The sequence below is a fragment of the Rana temporaria genome, chromosome 5 (genome assembly GCF_905171775.1).
Source record: "Rana temporaria chromosome 5, aRanTem1.1, whole genome shotgun sequence".
Lineage (NCBI taxonomy): Eukaryota > Metazoa > Chordata > Amphibia > Anura > Ranidae > Rana > Rana temporaria.
Window position 1 is genome coordinate 142,108,012 of NC_053493.1, and position 22,005 is coordinate 142,130,016.

The window sequence follows — 22,005 nt, forward strand, 5'->3', positions numbered from 1 at the left end:
GTTGGCTCTCCAAATGTAGGTTTGGGAATGAGAGGGATTGTCAGAAATTGTGAGGCTAATTGGGGCATGGTCTGACCAGGTGGTGGTGTGGATGTCAGAGCTGGAGATTCTCTGTAACAACCAGCGATCAGCTAAAAACAAATCAATTCGCGAGTAGGTGTTGTGACGGGGCGACAAGAATGTAAAATCCCTTTCGCTCGCATGACAACACCTCCACACATCATACATATCATGGGAAGAAATGAAAGTGTCCAGAGTTGAGGCACGCCTCTGGGGTCCAGCTGTGGAGTCCAGTGCATTGTTCGGGACCTTATTAAAGTCCCCGCAGACAAGCAGGTGTCCTGTTTGAAATTTACGGATATCTTTCCACGTTTTTCTGAGATAGGTCATTTGACCCTGATTCGGGACATATAGGGACGTTAAGGTGTATGGCACCTTGTTGATCTCACAGTTCAAAAAAATGTATCTCCCTTCTGGGTCTGTGGTACAATTCTTCAAGTGGAACTGGACAGAGTCTCTGATGGCGATCATCACACCCCGCTGCTTCTTGGAGAAGCGGGCGTGGAAAATGTGTGGGAATTGCTTATGGGTGCATTTAGGAGATGAATTCAGGGCGAAATGGGTCTCCTGGACACATAGAATGTCACAATTGTGGGCCAATGCTGATTTCCATAGGGATGCCCTTTTCACAGGGTGATTCAGGCCCTTGGCGTTCAGGGAGAGAATCTTGACCCCCATGTTGCGTGGTGAGAGAGTGTGTAAAAACGGAAAGTACTTACAGTTGCCGATGGGTTCAGTTCAGATCCGAAAAAGTGGGCGGTAAGGACGGAGAGGGTGGAGTTCGAGCTGGTCGGTTTGTAGGGCAGTGACAAAGTGCTAGAGGTTAGGAGATAAAGGCAGAGGTGAATACCCACAGTTATATAAACAAAGCAGTCTGTGCTTCTGGTGCTGGCAGCAACGGTCACCAGCTTCAGTAGTGACTTTGCTGTGCGTTGTTGACTGTACCGAAAAAAAAAAAAAGAAAATAACAGTTATCTGTATTAAACGAGAAAAACAAAAATGCAGATAAGTCTATAGAAAAGAAAAAAGTAACGTGCGCCCTCCAGAAGGGCTCAATAGTGAGGTCAGCAGCAAACAGCTCTTATCGAGCAGCTGACTAAGGCAGGGGAAAGTTCAGTGAGCAGTTGGAGAATCGCATGTCCAGACCGGACCGGAGTGTTGCTCAGTGTTGCTGGTTCGGGTTGTTCCTAGTGGATTTCCCGTTGTCCATTCCAAAGGTGAACGGGTTGGGGACCCGGGTATGCCCTGGTGCATTGCTAGGGGGTTCAGGCAGGATTCCCCACGCGTGGAGAAGTTTCATTCCTCCTTCCATGGTAGAGATGGCATGGGGTATGCCGTTATGGGTGACCAGAATAGTCGCCGGGTGACGCCATTTGTAGATGAGCTTGTGGTTATGCAGGGCCTTCGTGATGGTTTTAAGTTGCCTCCTCATCTGGAGCGTGTACTGGGACAGATCTGCATATAGCTGGACGTCCGAATATGGGGCCGGGAGGGGGGAGAGCTCTCTCGCCTTCATCAGGATTTGTTCCTTGGCTTGGAAAAAATGGACCCTGAGGAGAACGTCCCGGGGGATATCTGCCTCAAGATGGCGGGGCTTAGGGAGCCTGTGGATACGGTCAATAGTGAGTTCAATAGGTGTGAGCTCCGGGAGCATACTAGAAAACAGGGTGCTGGCGTATGAGTGCAGCTCCTTGGGCTGGACGGACTCAGGGACCCCGCGCATTTTAAGATTATTACGTCTAGAACGGTCCTCAAGGTCCGCGAGCTTTGCTTTAATCCACAGGTTGTCATCTTTTTGCTCAGCATATGCATCTACTAGTTCATTGACCGTTTCAGTGCAATCCGCCATTTTGTGTTCTATGAACTGTACTCTGTTATCCATATGCTTCATTTCTAGGGAGAATGTATTAATCAGTGATGATAGATTGGACATTAGGGAGGACTGTAGGGTCATGAGCATGTCCTTCATTGTGGTGTCTAGCACCGGTTGGCCCGTAGTTGGGAACTGAGCTATGGAGGACTGCAGAGAGGATATGGCTGTGTCATTGTGTAGGCCTGTACTCACTGTGACTGAGGCCTGTGAGGAGTGATCCATCCTCATTTTCGATTTAGCTGGACTCTGTGTTCCCGGTGTGGCAGGTGAGGAGTCAGGAGGGAATTGGTGTTGCTGCACGAGGCCCAGCTCTTGTGGATGTGCTGCGGGGAGGTCTGTGTAGGCCAGCATCTGCCGCGCAGAGCCTCCGTCGGCGCCATCTTGGGTCTTCCGACGGGGCTGGAAGGAGAAGGATTCTAGCCTCCGTGGGCCGCGTTCCTGCGACCGCTTGCGGGTCATCGTGGTGGCGGGGCTCGGATTGTACGGATCCGTGTCAGCGGTGCCGGTAGCAGCGGTGGATTCGCCCGATTGGTCGCTTATTGTCCGGTCTGGATGGCGGAGCTCACTGCTCAAGCGTCCATTCACATGCACGCGCAAGCCACGCCCCCCAGTCACACTCTTCAAGTGCAGTTGCACCAAAGCTTTGTAAATGAGGCTAAGCTTCATTTCGCAAAGGAATACCTAATAACATGCAAGGACAATAATAAAATGACATTTTTGCCTGCACATGATTGAATGATGGAAGTTAGAGTCGAATGCAACTACTCTTACAAAGTGCACAGTCTATTTGCCTTTAGTAAATCCACTGCATTGTCTTCATCATTTTTGCAGTAATGCACACAAGAGACAAAATTAAAGTTTGCACTGTGGTCTTTAGATACATCCGTTATTATGAACTGTACATTTTGTCATCCCTGCTCTTATATTGGTCATTTTAGACTATTGTAAGATGACTGTCCAATAGCAAATACCACCGTTGTACTACTGGATTTGCTTTGCTCAACGACTACATATATCAATGCAAATTGGTAAACCCAATCAAGCAGTATTGCAAATCTCAAAATCATTAAAATATCATTGTCTTATTGGAAAACTTTTGCTACAAAGTTCATGCAATATTTCTGAAAGCCACAGGCTGCACCTGCATAGGAACAGATCTAAATGGGCACATTGTTTTTGCATCTAATACAGTGGCAGCTGGTGTTTTTTTTTTTTTTGAGGGGGGAAGGGTGGCAAACAATCCACCTGCCGTCACCCCCCCCGGTCACGGACGGCAGACCCTCAACCCCCCCCCCCGTGCAGTCAGTCAGCCTGCCGGGTCATATCGGGGCCCTGCACTTACTCGGCCATCTCGCAGGCAGACGGTGGTGGCTTCTCTTCAGGCTGCGAGCTGCTTGTTTGCTGCTCGGTTCCCCTGCATGCATCTTCTCCCTCCTCTATTCTGTGCACAGTGCATCTCCTACTGGTCAATCTGATTGGATATCCTTTCGGCCAATTGGGTGACGGGTCTCATGACCCACTTCCTGGTTGGCCGTCAGGAGATTCAGTGTTACAATAGCAAATATTAATTTGCTATTGTAACACTAACTGTGTGGGCTCAGAGCACAGTGGTCTGTGTCCTGACGCCACCTTTTTTTGAAGCCTATTAGAGCCTCTGGCTCTAATCTAATGCTTCAAATAAACACTCCCCATTGGAATCCATGCATTTGGGTGGCATGATTGAAGATGGATGACATCGTGGGACACTATTTTTTGTTTTTGTTTTATATATATATATATATATATATATATATATATATATATATATATATATATATATATAGGAATTGTCAAATACTGTCTATTGTGGTATTTACTTTTTGGCACAAAAGAGCAAAAGAGGGGGGCTGGGATCTGGGGCCCCCTTGCTAAAGGCGGCTTCCAGATTCCGATAAGCCCCCCACCTACAGATCCCCAGCCAGGATTGTGGGGAGGCCCTTGTCCCCCATTAACATGGGGACAAGGTGCTTTGGGGGGCAAGCGGCCTGGTATGGTTCAGGAGGGGGAGGGGGGGCGCTCGCAGCATGCATCAGCTTACTTGACAATAATTATTTAACTAGTTTGCATACCTAAGTACTATTTATAATTTTAAAGAACACACAGGTGTTTGTTTTCACTGGTCCTACCTTTTAATGCATATCCAATTCTGTTCTGTCTGGCAAGTAATGTGCTTTTTCTGTGTCTGAGATTTTATCTCAGCATCTTGGGTCATGAAGGTGTACTGATTTTGTTAAATACAGGTAGCCACCAGAGAAAGAGTGTGGAATAATTACATTATGGGAAGCTGAGGGGTCTTTTTTTTTAAGTTTTCTCAAAGATTACACAACAAAATTACTGCATGCATGCAAAATAAAAAGGTAATTATAAAAATAAACCTTTTTTTTTCTTACAAGACAGTATGGTAAAAATTCCTTTTTTTTTTTAACAGTGTCATTTATTTCATTGTGATCAGAACCATATGGGCAAAGAGTAAATCACACTCCGTGATCATTTCCAACTGTACTGGTAAGGAAATTGTCTCTTGTATAATTTTTAATAGTTATATTACTTCATGCTTAGAAATGTTTGCCTAATTTTTCTAAACTTTGAGGTGTATTTATCAATAGTTGAAATAATACATTTTATATATTTGTCACCAGAATTTCCCTTTATAACCATGTCAGCTCCGAAAGATTTTACCCTCCTCATTGATGGTATTTGATCACCACTGTTTTTTTTGTTTTTTTTTGCGGTATAAATGAAAAAAGAACACACATTTTGGAAAAAATTAAAATGTTTTACTTTCTGTTATAAAAGATATCCAATCAAAAAAAAAAGTAAACATTTTATTTCTTCATAAATGTTGGCCAAAATGTATTCTGCTACTTTTTTGACAAAAAAAAAAAATCCCAATAAGTACCGTATTTATCTTCATATAACGCGCCCCGGCATAAAAAAAGAAATACTTACAGTTTGGATGCCCCTCGTCGGTGTCTTGCCCGGCGTCCATCGGCAGCCTTGTCCTGTCCGACGTCCTTCGTGGTGTCCTCCCCGCTTTGTTTTTCAGCCGATACCCGCTTCCCGCGCTGTGTTTGAACCACTCCGTCGACATATACCGAGCGCAGTACACACGGGTATACTCGGGCAGGCTCGGCTCCTCTCGCGTAAAGGACATACAGGACGCACAGGACGTGACAGCGAGCAGAGCCGAGCCTGCCCGAGTATACCCGAGTGTACTGCGCTCGGTATATGTTGGCGGAGTGGTTCAAACACAGCGCGGGTAGCGAGTATCGGCGTATATCGCGCACCCACGATTTTGCCCTGATTTTAAGAGCAAAAAAGTGTGCGGTATACGCCGATGAATACGGTATATATTGATTGGTTTGCGTGAGCTTTATAGCATCTACAAACTATGGTATATGTAGGGGAATGTTTATTTTTTTACATTACTAATGGCGGTGATCAATGGCTTATATTGGGACTGTGTGACAGGAAAATCTGACACTAACTGATGCTGGGGAAAGCTGACTGCCACTGACATCACCAGTGACATTAATACAGTGATCAGTGATAATACTATACACTGTCACTGTGCTAATGACAAATCAAGGGATTAAATGTGTAGTTAACGATGTGCAATGTGTGTAAAGTGTGCTGCTTTTACTAATTGATCTCTAATTTTCTCATTCCTGTTTTGCACAGAGATCATTTCCTCTGTACAGAGCTTTGTGTTGATTGTGAACAATGGGCTGTGAATGTACAGCCACAGTGGATGCCGGCGGGGGTGCACATGTACGCGCTCTCAACCTAGAAGTAGGCAGCAATGCACAGGTACATCGCTTTGCCTATAGCGGCCGCTCGCCCTCAGTACATTGCTAGCGAGCAGTAAGTGCTTAACAATTCATACAAGATTGCATTATAACACTGAAAACTTTCATATAAATAGTTACTTCTTATTATGAAATAAACTTTATTATCAACAAGAGAATTATCGCCTCTATCTGTCCAAAATTAAAACATGTTGTCATTCTAAGTGAGTCTGAAAATGTAGCTTTGATGATTATTAATGTTTTTAAATATAATAAAAAAAAAAAAGACAAATAAATACAGTTGCATAATATTTAATTAATTTAAAGAGATTGTAAACCCTTGTGATTCATACACTCGGCAGCTATGGAAAACTGAACCTATAGTATCACTTTCATTTAAAAACGATGGGCCAAATCCACAAAGCAGATGCGCCGACTTAACTCGAGATTTCTAATTTTACACGGCGCGTATCTTTGCGCCTGATCCTCAAAACGAGATACGCATGAAATTCCGGTATTTCCGTCCTACCTAAAATAATTACGCCGGCGCTTCTTTGTGCGCAAATTACGCTAGACACGCCGCTGTATTTGATAGGCAAAGATGCAAATGAGGGAGATAGGACGATCCACAAAATTAAGTGTGTGCGGCGTAGATTACGACCTGTGCGCTTCTGTTAGTTTCCCGGGGGGCAATTTTACACTTTATAAAAGCAGCCCTAATTTTACACATGCCGTGTAAAGGTCAGCTAAAGCAATACCATGAAGGAAGAGCTGACCACACACACTTGCTGGACTACAATCTGTATGCCACCATGCCAGGGGCATCCATGCCCCTATCTATAATAGTGACTTTAGTAACCCAGGGTACCCCCTCTTCTGAGGGAACAGCAGTCAGGAGACGCCTCGCAGAATGCATATTTGCAGAGTAAACGCACATTAATGATGTCACAATGAGAATGCATGAATGCACGCCACTGTGGTCCCTAGCACAGACACATCACATGCACATCGAATTGGATTAGATCCAAGTACCCCCCCCCCCCCTTTGGTACTTGGGAGCAGCAACGCCACGCCACGGCTCGAATTATGTCACTGTGCATTCATACACCATTCAGGAACCTGGGATCACTTCTCCCTGGTCCTGGGGATCCCTTCTCCACCAAAACTGAGGGTGACACCCTTATTTTATCAGGAATGCCACCCCCCCCCCCATTCACACATCATTCACACACATAAATCAAATCATAAGTACAGAATACCAAATGAAATAATAAAAATTAAAAAAAAAACATAAAAATAAAAAAACAAAAGTATTCCTTCTAATTACTTATCGACGGCGATTGCTACGCCTTGGCTGGCCACGGGCACGGCCACGCCCTCGCGGAGGATGTCCATTGGGGGGGGTGAGCTGGGGAAGGAGGAGCCTCCTGGGGGGGGTGAGCAGGGGAAGGAGGAGCCTCCTTGGGGGTGAGCAGGGGAAGGAGGAGCCTCCTGGGGGGGTGAGCAGGGGAAGGAGGAGCCTCCCCTGCTGGCCTGCCCTCCAAGGCCACTGCAATTCTACTGAGACAGGCAGTGAGGGCAGCCGCATTGGCCTGGCCAGACCTAGTATTGTCCTGCACAGCCTGGGTCAGGGCAGTCACCTCCCGGGCCACGCCTGTTGTGGCGGTCTGTAGGTCGTTCATGCATGTAATGACCGCCACTGAGTTGGTGGCCACATCACCGACTGCCTCCATCATTACACCCAGGCTGTGCTCCATCTGGGTCATTTTTTGGAGCATTTTATCCAGAGTGCGGGTCTGCCGGGCATTGTCCCTCAGCAGACTGACCGGCAGACGCTCGGCCACCTCCATGGTATACTGGGTTGCCATCCTGCCTGCCCCTGAGGCTTGTGGCCTGGGAGGAGGGGATAGAGTGACCCTTGTGGGTGGAGGCCTGTTGGGGGAGAAGTGGGAGGGGCTACCCCTGATGGTGGCCTGACTGGTGCCAGCCTCTGGGGTAGCCTCAGGGGAAGACTCAAAGGTCATCATATCAGACGCCAACAGGACTTCCCGGCCAATCTGAATATTTTCTTCCTCCTCCCCCTCATCCTCCTCCCCCTCATCCTCCTCCCCCTCAACCTCCTCATGAGGGGAGGTTTGGCCACTCCCCTCCCCTGGGGATTCCTGCCCTTCTTGGGAGTCATCAGCAGCCTGTCTTGGGGGTGGTGCAGCAGCCTGGCCTGATGGGCCAGAAACCTCCTGGCCTGATGGGCCTGCAACCTCCTGGCCTGATGGGCCTGCAACCTCCTGGCCATCTGTGGAGGACACAAAACAATCACAGGTTTGAGGATCCACACACTTGGCACATCTTCCCTTCCCCCACCCACACATGCTAATCACCAGAGAGAAAAACCAAAAACTTACCTGTCCTCACAGGAACATCTGACTGATAGCCAGGCAGGCCCACCACCTGCTGTGTGTGGAAACACTGGGCCACTGCCCATTCGTCCTCCGTCAGTCTGACTGGGCAGGGCCCCCCTCCTCCAGTGCCCCTGGTATGGGCGTCCATCTTTGCCATCTTATTGCGGACGACGCTCCTAAGGTCGCTAATTTTTTTCTGTATGCCAGCGGGGGTCCTGGTCTCCCCCCCCGCCGCATTGACCTGATCCGTTATCCGTTTAAGGAGCTCCTTCCTCCTGGCCGGGGGGGTGTTCCGGCTCTCAGGGCCATGCAGATATCGCCCATATCGCACGATGCCCCGAGCAAGAACTCGCTTCTCTCCCAGGGTGAAATTAAGCTTCCTGCGCTTGGGGGCCATCACAGACACCACCCAGCACCAAGAAACTCAACCAAAAAACAATCACCAATACACACCCAACAAACAGACAAAAATACACACCCAACAAACAGACAAAAATACACACCCAAAAAACAGACAAAAATACACACCCAACAAACAGACAAAAATACACACCCAACAAACAGACAAAAATATACACCCAAAACACAGACAAAAATCTAAACACACAAGCAGACAGCTACTATAAATTCAAAATAAAACACGAACAAAAAACAAACAAAATACAAGCACAAAAAAAAAACAGCAAAAACAATAACAAACAAATTAACAAAATTCACTTATCAAAAACAAACACCAACTAGACTCTCCAACTCCTCAAACACTTTTCTCACAAACACAACTTAACAACACACCAACAAACGTTAAGAGCAGAAGCAAATTGCTCATGGAAGGGAAACACTGGGATATACTTTTGCAAGGGAAGTGTGTTTGACTGGGGCTTTTTATACACAGGGCGATCCTCAAACTAAGTACGCTTGGCCTTTTACCTATCTCACTGATTGCGCCGAGCAAAGTTCTGCACATGCGCAGTGAGCAGCAGATTCGTGCGCGAATGCGCAGTACGGCCGGCCCTTCATTTGCATGGGGTCACGGCTCATTACAATGAAGCACGCCCACTTCCTTCCCACTTGCAATAACCCCGCCTTACGCCTCGGAATTTAAGTTACGTAAGCGCAATTTTGTGCGCAAATGCACTGTGGATACGGCACTTACGACACCAACTTAGGGCGCCGCAACTTAAATGACATAAGTTTTGAGTAACTTAATTTGCGCCGCTGGCTGTGGATTTGGCCCGATATTCAGTTTATTGAAAGGTTTGATATTACATTTTTTTTCTATTGGTTTTTCAGACTATTGTGAAAAATCATTTTATTAACTTTGTTCTGTTGAATTAATTTTGATCATGTTTAACAGAACTTTATAAATCTTTTTGTTATGGACAGATTACTTTATAAATCTTTTTGTTATGGACAGTTTACATAATAGTAATAATCTATTTCATAGGTAAAAGTCTGCAAGGACCACTAATGCCCCGTACACACGAGCGGTTTTCCTGTCGGAAAAATTCTGATGAGAGCTTTTGGCCGGGAATCCTGACCGTGTGTATGCTCCATCTGAAAAAAACTGCCAGAAAAAGAATGAGAGCAGGTTCTCTATTTTCCCGTCAGAAAAAATCCTAGCGGGAAAACTGTTCGTCTGTATGCAATTTCAACGCGCAAAAAAACATGCATTCTCAGAATTAGGTATGAGATGGGAGCGCTCGTTCTGGTAAAACTAGCATTCGTAATGGAGATAGCACATTCGTCACGCTGCAAATTATTGCATCATTTAATGCAGAACATTCTTTTCTTCTTTATAATGTATGTTTATAAAGTTATTTTGCTGCTGATATTCACACAGTTCTTTATTATTTCTCATGATCTCATGCATATTATTTTTGTTTTTTAAAGCCAGATCTCCATAATAATGTTTAGAGTTATTTTTTATCAAGATCTCCTGTTTTTTGGATTATTTAAAAAATATTTTCTAGTGATCTTCATATATTTTTATTTTTATTTTGGTGTGTCAAGTTACCACAACAACATTATTATCTTGTATTTTGTTAACCTCATAAGGTTGGTTGGTGTACCTAATTTGACATTGTATTTTTTTTAATGTACCTGCCTACTCACAAACAAACTGTAATTTTTTAAGAAAAACACATAGGCAAGTATTTACTGAGAAAATAAATATCCATTTATTCTGGCTCATAACAAAATAAAATGGAAGGCAACGCTGGAGAAACTGCTGGCATTTGCGAAGCCTTTGGACCAAGTCTTATGTACTACAACAGCCTGCGTCTTCTGTCAAACCAGACTGAACCCAGGCCATCACTTTCTTGTCTTCCTTGCAACCTTTCCTGCACTCTTCCTTGCAGCCTTCCCTGCAGCCTTTTCTGCACGCTTCCTTGGAGGCTGTGGATCTGGAGGTGGACTTATGGCAGGAGGAGGAGAAGGAGGAGGAGGAGGATGAGGTGGAGGAGGATGGGCAAACTCATGAAGGTCAGTATTTTGTATTAGTTGGCCCATCAACCCCATATTTAGGGCCTTTAAAATTAGGTTTTCACAGAGGAGGCATTGGCCCTTCTCCATTTCCTGCATCTTGGCAGCGACTAGGCAGGCATAGCCTTATTGAACGGTGGGGGGTTTTCTGAGGGTCGCATTTGCATCCAGAATGAGGGCAAGTGCTGCCTCATCCACGTTCCTAACCCTATTGGGCCTTTTTGTTTGAAGGCGGAGGGGAGGCACCTAGGATTGGGTGAGGCCACTGGGCCCGGGTACCTCCTGGATGCCACTGGGCCTGGCCACCTTCTGGCTGGCACTTCCCCTGCCTCCTCCTGCCTACCACTTTCCAGACTTTCATCCTGGCTGAGCTCTTCCTGGGTATAAAAAAGGGACATAGTTTTAGTTTTTGGTTCATCAATCACACACAATTTTCAGCTCATGACTGTGGCAACTTGAATGTTAATAAATAGAAAAAATAAAAAATAAATTAAATAGTGAACATCACAAACATGAGAAGCATGTGCATGTAAAACAACTTAGTGGTGGGTTTTAAGACTTTATTTGTGTCATTTGTCTTTTTTACCTTATTACGGTCCCACATCTTCCCTCTTCTGGGACTTCTGGGACTCCACCTGGATTGTGTTTAATTTGAACTTTCTGGCACCATTCACATCAACTAAGCTGTTTGGATTTACATGCTTTTCATGTTTGTGATGTTCACTATTTAATTTAATTATAGTGTATGTTAATATTTAATTTATGCTTATTGCTGTTCACCATTACTGACCCACAGACCTCCCACCCTCACTGGTTTTAGCGATTACTCAGTGGTGGGTTTTTGCTATTCACTTCCCTGTGCATCTGCTCTTTCCACTTCCTCACACAGCGCAGTCACCATCATTTATTTCATCTTTGGAAAAATACTATACCTGACTCCAGCTGGGCACATCCACTTCTTCCAGGATGGAAGGCCCAAGTTGGTCCTCGGAAGCCTCAGCTGGGCTGGAGGGAAGGCTGGAGGGAAGGGTGGAGGAAAGGGTAGAAAGTGATGGCCTCACTTCAGTCTGGTTGTCTAGAAAGTGCAATTTGTTGTAGTACCACAGACTGGGTACATACACATCCTCTGCTGCTGCTCCTGACTTCTGTGATTCCAGGACCTTATTGTGCTCCTTCCTGTATGTTCCCCTCAAGTTCCCAATTTTCTTGTCCACAAACTCGATGTCTGCATTGGGGACCTCCGTCTTCACAAATTGCAGCAGTTTCTCCAGCGCTGTCCTCCTTGCTGTTTTAATTTTATGGAGGGGGTGTTTGACTTCCCACAAAACAAACAGCTCCCTGTACCTGCCAAGGAACTTGCTTAAGAATTCTGGGTTCATAAAATCATTCATTATGTCTGCAAGACAAAACACAAGACAAAAATACTAATGTCAGTCTAAACTCTCCTAATGTAATCTGAATATAAGCCTCAATCTAGAAGCAGTATAGGCCACTGATGACCCAAATTAAAATGTTACCTTTGGTCTCAAGTTCGGCGCTTACTCCTTCCTCCACACACAGAACGTAGCTACGACACATGCGAATTAGCTTTATCTACACTGCGCATGCGTGAAAATCTGCACGCATCACCCACCCCTTTCTAGTATATTCCCCGCCGCTTCTCTTTCAGCACGCAGTGGGAGAGACATGGCGGAGACACAGCAGGTGACTGATAATTCCACTAATGACGAGGAAAGCCCAGAGCAAGAATCGTCCGGATCCAGGAGGAGATATAAGACCTCAAATATGTTCTTTGTAGAGATGGCGGAAATGGTGGACATCTTGAGGAGGGCCGACTATGATGGGAAGCATGTACTGTACACCAACCCAAATGTGAGAAAGGCCAAGATCATGTCTATAGAGTCTGCACAGGAAGTTTGGGGTATGGCGATCCAAGGAGCAATTGAGCAAATGCTGGTCAGACCTGAAATTAAAGGAAGCATGACCAGTACAGAAGGATCAAAAAATGCTTAAAAAAAGTAAATATTTGTCCTGTGTTCCTATTGTTATTATTACTTGCATTTTGCTCCATGTGCTTTTCTTTACTGTTGTACAGTTTAAAATGGCATCTTTCAGGTTAGTGGGCACAGTAATCGGTTGTAGTAAACATTGTTCGCCCACTACATACAATGTTTTTGTCAGATACAGGGTTAAATACATTTGGTCATGCCTATTTGTATTAACAAAAAGTTTATTACTATTATTGGTGTCTAGATGTGTTTGTAACTTGAATGAAATGCAAACTTGATTCAGTGTTATGGAGAGGACACTCAGCAGCTGTTTACACATCTGGACTCAGGAGCACTGTGTGGGACACCAGAACAACCTTTTTTAGGGTGTCCCACACAGGTGCTCCAGTGGATACTTGGGGTGTCTCCATGTGTGAAACTTGGCCAAAAAAGGTAAGTTTTCCAGCTTTGGTAAGGGAAAAAATCATGTCTTCAGCTTGGAACTCTGCCAAAACAGACACTTGTACCCCACTTCCAAGCAATGTTTCATAGTCCTATTTCTGGCCTCACCTCAAATATCTGTGTGCTAAGTATACCTTTTTGTTTCATTCTCATAGGGGAGCAAAGACTCAGGACACCTGAGGACACCAGGAACCCCACACCTCCTAATGAAGGGGACCAGAGAGAACCCCAACCTGAGGATATGGAGGAAGGAGAGGTGGAAGAAGTGGTTGAAATTGTCACCACAACAGGTCAGTGTCTGACACTACAGATTCAGGTAAAAGATGCAGGCCTGCATATTTATAATACATGCTTTTTTTTTTTTTTAGGTAATGTGGTGGTTGTGGAAGAAGAAATTCCCTGTCTCACAAGTGCTAGTGCACAAATACTAATCCAGAAAATCATGGTGTGTAGTCAGGAACTAGACATCATGAGGAATAATCTCAATGTTCTTGAACAAAAATTTAAGAACATGATTCATGTATTGGGGCGAATCGAAATAACCACAAAATCCCCCCCCCCTTTGTTTTGCCCTATTTCCACATATTTTTCCACATTTAAAAAGTCACATTTTAAAAGTCTGCAGACGACACAGGCACCCTCAGTCGATCCCCAGACTTCAGATTCTCTTCGCAAATGGTCTCTTGAAGACTCTTATCAATGATGCAGCCAGCGTGGTGACCCTTGGCCCCTACTGATTTTAGACGCACTCTCTAAATTCTATGGGACAGTTGTCTCTCTGAGGCCCCGTACACACGACCGAGTTTCTCGGCAGAATTCAGCCAGAAACTCGGTCGGAGCTGGATTCTGGCGAGAAACTCAGTCGTGTGTACACTTTTCAGCGAGGAAGCCGACGAGGAACTCGTCGGGCCGAAAAGAGAACATGTTCTCTTTTTCCTCGTTGTTCAATGAGGAAAGTCGGCCCGCCGAGCTCCTCGGCGGCTTCCACACTGAACTCGCCGAGGAACTCGATGTGTTTGGCACGTCGAGTTCCTCGGACGTGTGTACGGGACCTGACAGTTTTGGTTTCTTTACCATCCTTATTTATCCAATTTACCTGGGCCATGGTCTTACTTCCTCCTAGCTGATAATTAGATGCGCCTTCATCTTTAACATCAACGAGACACTCTGAGAAGTTCTGAGTACATCCTGCTAATGATTACAATTCTACTTTTGTTCGAGAATATCCATGTTCTAAAATCCTATCCATTATTTTGGATGAAATATTACTAGCTCCCGAAGAAGCGGTCTCCGCGAAACATGTCGAGCTTGTGTGTGATCTACTATGTATGCTAGCCATCACATCTCCCATGAGATTTGATGCTCCCTCTGGATCATTATTGGATAATCATTCTTTGCTGCTTAATACAGTTGTTCTGTGTTAATTAATTTAATTTTTGTTTTGTTATAATGTTTTTATATGTATTTACTATGATGTTGGTCCAATAACCCTTCTGGGAATTGTATCAATAAAACGTATTCATATATTTATAATTGGTGCCTATAAAGTCCATTTTTGTCCACTCCCAACAATTGCTATTCTAACACAAATGGGAGTCCTTCCATGTTGTCTTCATCAGGTGCCAGGCCACCCCTCTGGAGACTACGGGAAAACTCTGTCTGAGCGAAGACTCCACCATCCGACATCCACATAGAGAAACTCATATTGTGCCGACACCACCGCCATCAACACTACACTATTAAATCCCTTATAGTTGTAATAGTATGACCCCGAATGGGGTGGTGGCTTGATGTGGACGTGCTTCCCATCTATTGCACCTCCACGGTTAGAAAAGTCCCACCGCTCTGCAAAATGGGATGACACAGTCTGCCATTCCTGTGGCATTGAAGGAAACTGTGGAGTCAAACCAGAAAAATATAGTACTTTTGCACATAACATTGCAAGCAGATTATCCAAAAACATTCTTGGCAAACATCAGTATAACATTTATTTGAAGGAGTATTTAAAGACAAAAATATAAGGCCCACCTATTTGATTCCTCGCCCCCTCTGATAGCCCATTGTAAAAATGTTAGGGGGAGGGTTCTAGCTGAGTTTGGGTCCCCAAAAAAAGCCTCTGCTACTCTGCCTGAAATTAATGAGAACAAACACATTTGTACACATTTTATATTTTTGGGGGGGGGGGGGGGTAGGGTTCTAGCTGAGTTTGGGCCCACAAAAGAAGCCTCTGCTACTCTGCCTGAAATTAATGAGAACAAAGACATTGTTTACACATTTTAGGGGGGGAGGGCTCTAGCTGAGTTTGGGCCCACAAAAAAATCCTCTGCTACTCTGCCTGAAATTAATAAGAACAAAAACATTTGTACACATTTTATATAAAGATAAGGGGGCAGATCCACATACATCTGCGTGGGCGCAGCGTATGTGAGATACGCTACGCCACTGTAACTTACTTTGCTATTCTTTGAATCCTGAAAGAATTTGCACCGTAAGTTACGGCGGCGTAGGGTATTTCTCGCGGCGTAAGAGCGTGGAATTCAAATGCGGCGAGTAGGGGGCGTGTTTCATTTAAATGAAGCGCGTCCCCGCTCCGAACGAACTGCGCATGCCCCGTCCGTCAAAACTCCCAGGGTGCATTGCTCAAAATGACGTCGCAAGGACGTCATTGTTTTTGACGTGAACGTACATGGCGTCCAGCCCCATTCACGGACGACTTATGCAAACGATGTAACATTTTCAAAATTATATGCGGGAACGACGGCCATACTTAACATTGAGTACGCCACCAGATAGCAGCTTTAATTATACGCCGGAAAAAGCCGAACGGAAACGACGTAAAAGAATGCGACGGCCTCTTGTACGTTTGTGGATCATCGGAAATAGCTAATTTGCATACTCGACGTGGATTACGACGGGAATGCCAACTAGCGGACGTCGAAAAATTGCATCTAAGATCCGAAGGCGTACGAAGACGTACGCCTGTCGGATCTAACCTAGATGCCGTTGTATCTTGTTTTGAGGATTCATACGACTAGATACGACGCGGGAATTTTGAAATTACGCCGGCGTATCAATAGATACGCCGGCGTACTTTCTTTGTGGATCTACCCCCAGTAGTATATAGAGCATGCACTAATATAATTGGATAAATTCAACCACACCTACATCCCTATAAGAAAAATGTATATAGAGGGCCCCGTATCTGGGGTATGGTCTGGGATTTTAAAGGTGTTGGTTGAGTTGTTCTGATAGTTACAATTTTTTCCAAGGACAATTCAGAAAAACATAGTTAATACTGTTAAAACAGCAAAAATGTATTGATAATATCACATAAATAGAAAAACATTACTTTAAAAGAATACACACAGAGAAAAAAGAGCATAAAACAAGATTGCCCTGTTTTCTTAGATGTCTGGTGCTACTAGTCCTACATGTTTCGCCTAATTAAGGCTTCTTCAGGGACGCACGGACATAAGTAAATCTACAGTGGATATAAAGATAATGCTGTAAATATATATATATATATATATATATATATATATATATATATATATACATACACACAAACAAGAAAATTCATCTCACATTAGATAGTAGATCTATACATTTAGATGAAAAACAAAATATATTCACTTAGATAAGTAAATAAATCAACTATTGTCTCATATAAGGACTGGACTAGTGCCTGCGAACATTCAGGAATCCTTGCACAGCTGCAGTGTGCCCCTTCCCAAATGACGGGGGACACTGATGTAGCATATCAGGGTCTCAGAGCAAAAGCACGTCTCACATGTGTCTACGTCTAAAAAGGTCCTATCAAGTATGCAGTTTTAATCTTAGATCACTCTAATAAAGGGTAATCTGTATTTATGTAAATATAGGTAAAATATATTTATATATGTCCTGTAATAGATAGGTATAACAACATAATATAATAAATATCCATATTAATATTATTTCTTTAAATGGTACGGAGTTAGTATACATATAAGTATTGTGAATATTAGTGGGATTAATTATACTCTATATTTACTTTATCATAAGATGTCACTCACATGAACATGACGCCATACACTGCATAGCTTAAGGAGCTGAGGTGCACAATGTGCACAGAAAAACCTCCGGAAAAAAGCCTCCAGGTTGCATACTATATAATGGGGCAAACAAATATATATAAGAGAACAGAGTATAATAAAAATAATAACATAGTAAATGAGAGCTATGCTTTTCATTAGTGCGTTGATTGCCTTTGAGTACCTTGTTGTGCAGGGATAACTTTCTGAAATGAAATCAGACCATGGAGTCCTGAAATAGGAGTCCTCTAATGGCGAGAGTCTATAAATAGATAATAATAATAATAAATGCAGGTAAGTTCAGAAGGGGGCTAAGGTATTGTATAAGTAAACATTTTAAACCTAAGCTGGTATAGGGAACTCCTATGTTTGCCTAAAATACATATAGCCAGATTCAGGTAGAGCCGCCTATCTTTAGGTCGGCGTAGCGCATCCCATTTGCACTACGCCGACGTAAGATAGTGAGGCAAGTACTGTATTCACAAAGCACTTGCCTCCTAAGTTACGTTGGCAAAGCGCAAATGGCCCGGCGTAACCCCGCCTAATTCAAAATAGGCAGGTATGGGGCGTTTTGTATGGTAAAGAATTTTACGATTCATTACCATACATGTAAATGAAGCGCGCGTATGCTCAGTATCACGTCGCAAATACTCCTTGCTTTCGACGTGAATGTAACCTACGCCCAGCCCCATTCTGAATCGGCTTACGCGAACGACGTAAACGGCGTGAAATTCGACGGCTGTCCCGACGTCTATACTTAACATTGGCTGCGCCATCTTTTTGCTTGTTTATCTTTACGCCTGAAAACGCCTTACGTAAACGGCGTATCTTACTGCGACGGCGTTCGTGAATAGGCGTATCTTGCTCATTTGCATATTCTCGGCGTAAATCGCCGTACATGCCCCTAGCGGCCAGCGTAAATATGCAGCTAAGATACGACGGCGTAGGAAACTTACGCCGGTCGTATCTTAGCAACAGAGAAGCGTATCTCAATTTGAGCATATGCTTAAAGATACGACGGCGCGGATTCGGACTTACGACGGCGTATCTACCGATACGCCGTTGTAAGTCTTTGTGAATCTAGCTAATAGTATTTACCTTAAAAGCTCTGTGGCTCCCTCAGTGGACTCCATGACTGCTGACAGCATCACGAGAGTCCTTTTATATCCTGTGTACGATTTTGGGGCACACCTGTGTGACGTAGCAACGTCAAACACGTGATGCAGGCGCGCAGTGGATGACATGGGTGATGTGTTTACCCCGTCTAAGCCACCGCCTCTTGCACATGTGCCGTGGCAAGGCAATGACGCAGCGTGTCATCACGCTGCTTCGGAAGAGGGGCAGTATGCATGTGAGGCCGCCCATTCACTACTGCACCAGCAAGTGATTGGTGGACTCCCATTGCATTGGAACGTCAAAACATCGGACAGCCATAGCCTCCGCTGGGACTTAGCAAAATATATACATAGTGCTGATGGTTATCCCTTACGCGCCCGCAAGGGACCTCCTTTTAGACACATACTATGGGCCAGATTCTCGTAGAATCCGCGGTGGCGTAGCGTAAGCCATTTACACCACGGCGCCGCAATTTACTGGAGCAAGTGCCGTATTCTCAAAGCACTTGCTCCGTAATTTGCGGTGGCGTAGTGTAAATGGGCTGGCGTAAGGCCGCGTAATTCAAAGGGGGCGGCTTGTATTTAAATTAAGCGCGCCCCATGCGGATCGAACTGCGCATGCGCCGGCCGTAAAAATAGTCCAGTGCGCATGCTCCAGCTCACGACAGAAAACCCTATTCACGAACGACTTCGTAAAACTACGTAAACGTCGGAAAAAGACGACGCTGTCCCGACGCCATACTTAACATGGCATACGACGGACCTTCGTAAACGTACCCCTCATATAGCAGGGGTAAGTTTACGCTTACGGAAACGACGTAAACGACGACGAGGCGGCGCAAAAACGTTCGGGAATCGGCGTATCAGGCTCATTTGCATAGACAAATGAGAAATCGTCGTAAACGCCATCTAGCGGCCAGCGTGGAATTACATCTAAGATCCGACGGTGTAAGTGACTTACGCCAGTTAGATCTACGCCGTATCTATGCGTAAATGATTCTAAGAATCACTCGCATAGATACCCGGGCTCAGAAACAGAGATACGACAGTGTATCTGGAGATACACAGTCGTATCTCTTTTGAGAATCTGGCCCTATGTGTGATGCGCAAGTGCATAGGTCTTGTAACTGTATGGCCCATGGATTGGATGTCATGCAATGATGCACAGGCAACAAACATTGCATGTGCAGTACTGGGTGACAGTATCATGCCACATATGCCGATTTTGGAGACACAGAAGCCCGAGGATGTTGTTGAAATATCCAGTCCTATAGAGACAATAAAATAAAATAAAAAATATAGAGACAAAAAAAGCCTCTGCTACTCTGCCTGAAATTAATGAGAACAAAAACATTTGTACACATTTTAGGAGGGGGGGTGGGGTTCTAGCTGAGTTTGGGCCCACAAAAAAAAAGCCTCTGCTACTCTGCCTGAAATTAATGAGAACAAAAACATTTGTACACATTTTAGGGGGTGTTTAAGGGCAAAGCACTGCAATGGAGCTGACAAAATACATTTATAAGTGACTGGGATAGGAGTGTATGGGCCAAGGATAGCATGCTGGAGAGGTTAGTGAAGAGAAATATGCATGTAAGCCAAAAAAGGAGAATTAAAAGCTTACAGCATGCATGGGGACAAAGGGAACATTCACAGCATATTACAATCATGGTAATTAGGGAATGATAAAAGAAATACAATACATTAGCATAGGGGAGATGCCTGTCGTGAACTTGAGGTCCTGTAGACTTCTCCCAATCGCCAAGTACCGCAACGTGGCGACTAGCCTCTGCTCAGGAGTGATGGCTTGCCGCATGCAGGTGTCCCACTTTGTGATATAAGGGGACAGCAAAGCCAACAGATGGTGAAAAACGGGGTCAGTCATCCGGAGATAATTCCTGAAGTCATCAGGATTATTCTTGTGGATCTCCCGCAGCAAAGGCATATGACAGAATTGGTCACGCTGGAGCAACCAATTCTTCGTCCATGAACTTCTCCTCACCCTGTTCATGGACTGAGCTTGGGTCAAAGCAAGAACCCCAACACCAAGCCTATGCAAAGCACAAACTCAATGACAAGTACGTACCCGCAACATAGCTAGAAAACGGTCGGCTGGTCAGAACGAACTAACAAAACACACTGAAGAACAGCAAGGCCTATGAAATCAGAAACGAGCGGAAAAGAACACACTGAAAAACAGATACCAACTCACTACACGCACTGAAAGACAGATACGAACCCAGAAGCACAAACTGAACAGCAGAAAATTGCCTGAAAAGCACGAAGACTGAAAAGCGTGAATCGTCTCTCACCAAACTTTTACTAACACGAGATTAGCAAAAACAGCCCAAAGGGTGGCGCCGTTGGAATGGAACTTCCCCTTTATAGTGCCATCGTACCTGTTGTACGTCACCGCTAGGGATGAGCTTCGTGTTCGTGTCGAACGTATGTTCGACTCGAACATCGTATGTTCGATCGTTCGTCGAAATACGAACAAAACGGGTCGTTTGCGCCAAATTCGAGTTAAGCGCCACGGCCCATAATTCACTGCAGCATTGCACGCTGATGATTGGCCAAGCATGCTGCATGTCCCGCATGCTTGGCCAATCACAGTGCCGTCAGTAAAGAGAGCCGTAATTGGCCAAGGTCAGGGTGGCTTTGGCCAATTATGGCTCAGGGCTTTAGCACACGCCCCGCACTATAAAAGGCTGCCTGCAGGGCAGCCTTGTGTAGTGTGTTCCGGGTTTGTTCCAGATCAGACAGAGAGAGAGAGATTGTCTTTTTTTCGAGCTAGATAGAGCAGGCAGGCTAGACAGTTAAATTTACAGTGTGTAGAGGATATATATACATCCCAGGTGTTGTACATATATTTATACACTGTATAGTTTAGTTAGATTGGTTCTTCCTAATCTGTCAGGCAGTTGATTGTGCTAGCTGCAGTGTTCTCACGTGTTGTATTGCCAGTGTGCTCAGTGCACCTAAACCCACTTGCTGTATACTGCAAGTGTGCTCATTACTTTGCACCTAAACCCACTTGGTGTATAGTGCAAGTGTGCTCATTACTTTGCACCTAAACCCACTTGGTGTATAGTGCAAGTCTGCTAATTACTTTGCACCTAAACAAACTTGGTTTATAGTGCAAGTGTGCTAATTACTTTGCACCTAAACCCACTTGGTTTATAGTGCAAGTGTGTTAGTTACTTTGCACCTAAACCCACTTGGTGTATAGTGCAAGTGTGCTAATTACTTTGCACCTAAAACCACTTGGTTTATAGTGCAAGTGTGCTAATTACTTTGCACCTAAACCCACTTGGTGTATAGTGCAACTGTGCTAATTACTTTGAACCTAAACCCACTTGGTTTATAGTGCAAGTCTGTTAATTACTTTGGGCCAGATTCACAAAGGAGATACGATGGAGTATCTCAGATACTCTGTCATATCTCTCAGAGTATCTATGTGACTGATTCATAGAATCAGTTACGCATAGATAGCCCTAAGATCCGACAGGTGTAATTGTTTTACACTGTCGGATCTTAGGATGCAGTACCGCGGCCGCCGCTGGGGGGAGTTTGCGTCGTAAACCAGCGTCGGGTATGCAAATTAGGAGTTACGGCGATCCACAACGGTTTTTCGCGTTCGCTACGTCGCTGCTAGTCTAGTTTCCCGTCGCAAATTTAGTCATCATTTTGGGTGCCCTAACTTTACACAGCACACAAATGTGCTGTATAA

The 22,005-nt window shown here is 44.7% G+C and overlaps 1 protein-coding gene across 1 annotated transcript in view; it reads left to right on the forward strand.

Annotated features, from left to right (window-relative positions):
* The window catches only part of NPSR1 (neuropeptide S receptor 1), a 291,594-nt gene that overhangs the window by 182,783 nt on the left and 86,806 nt on the right, over positions 1 to 22,005 (forward strand). Inside the window, exon 5 of the mRNA XM_040353188.1 lies at positions 4,401 to 4,477. Coding sequence (XP_040209122.1) covers positions 4,401 to 4,477 — 77 coding nt within the window. The remainder of the gene's footprint in view (positions 1 to 4,400; positions 4,478 to 22,005) is intronic.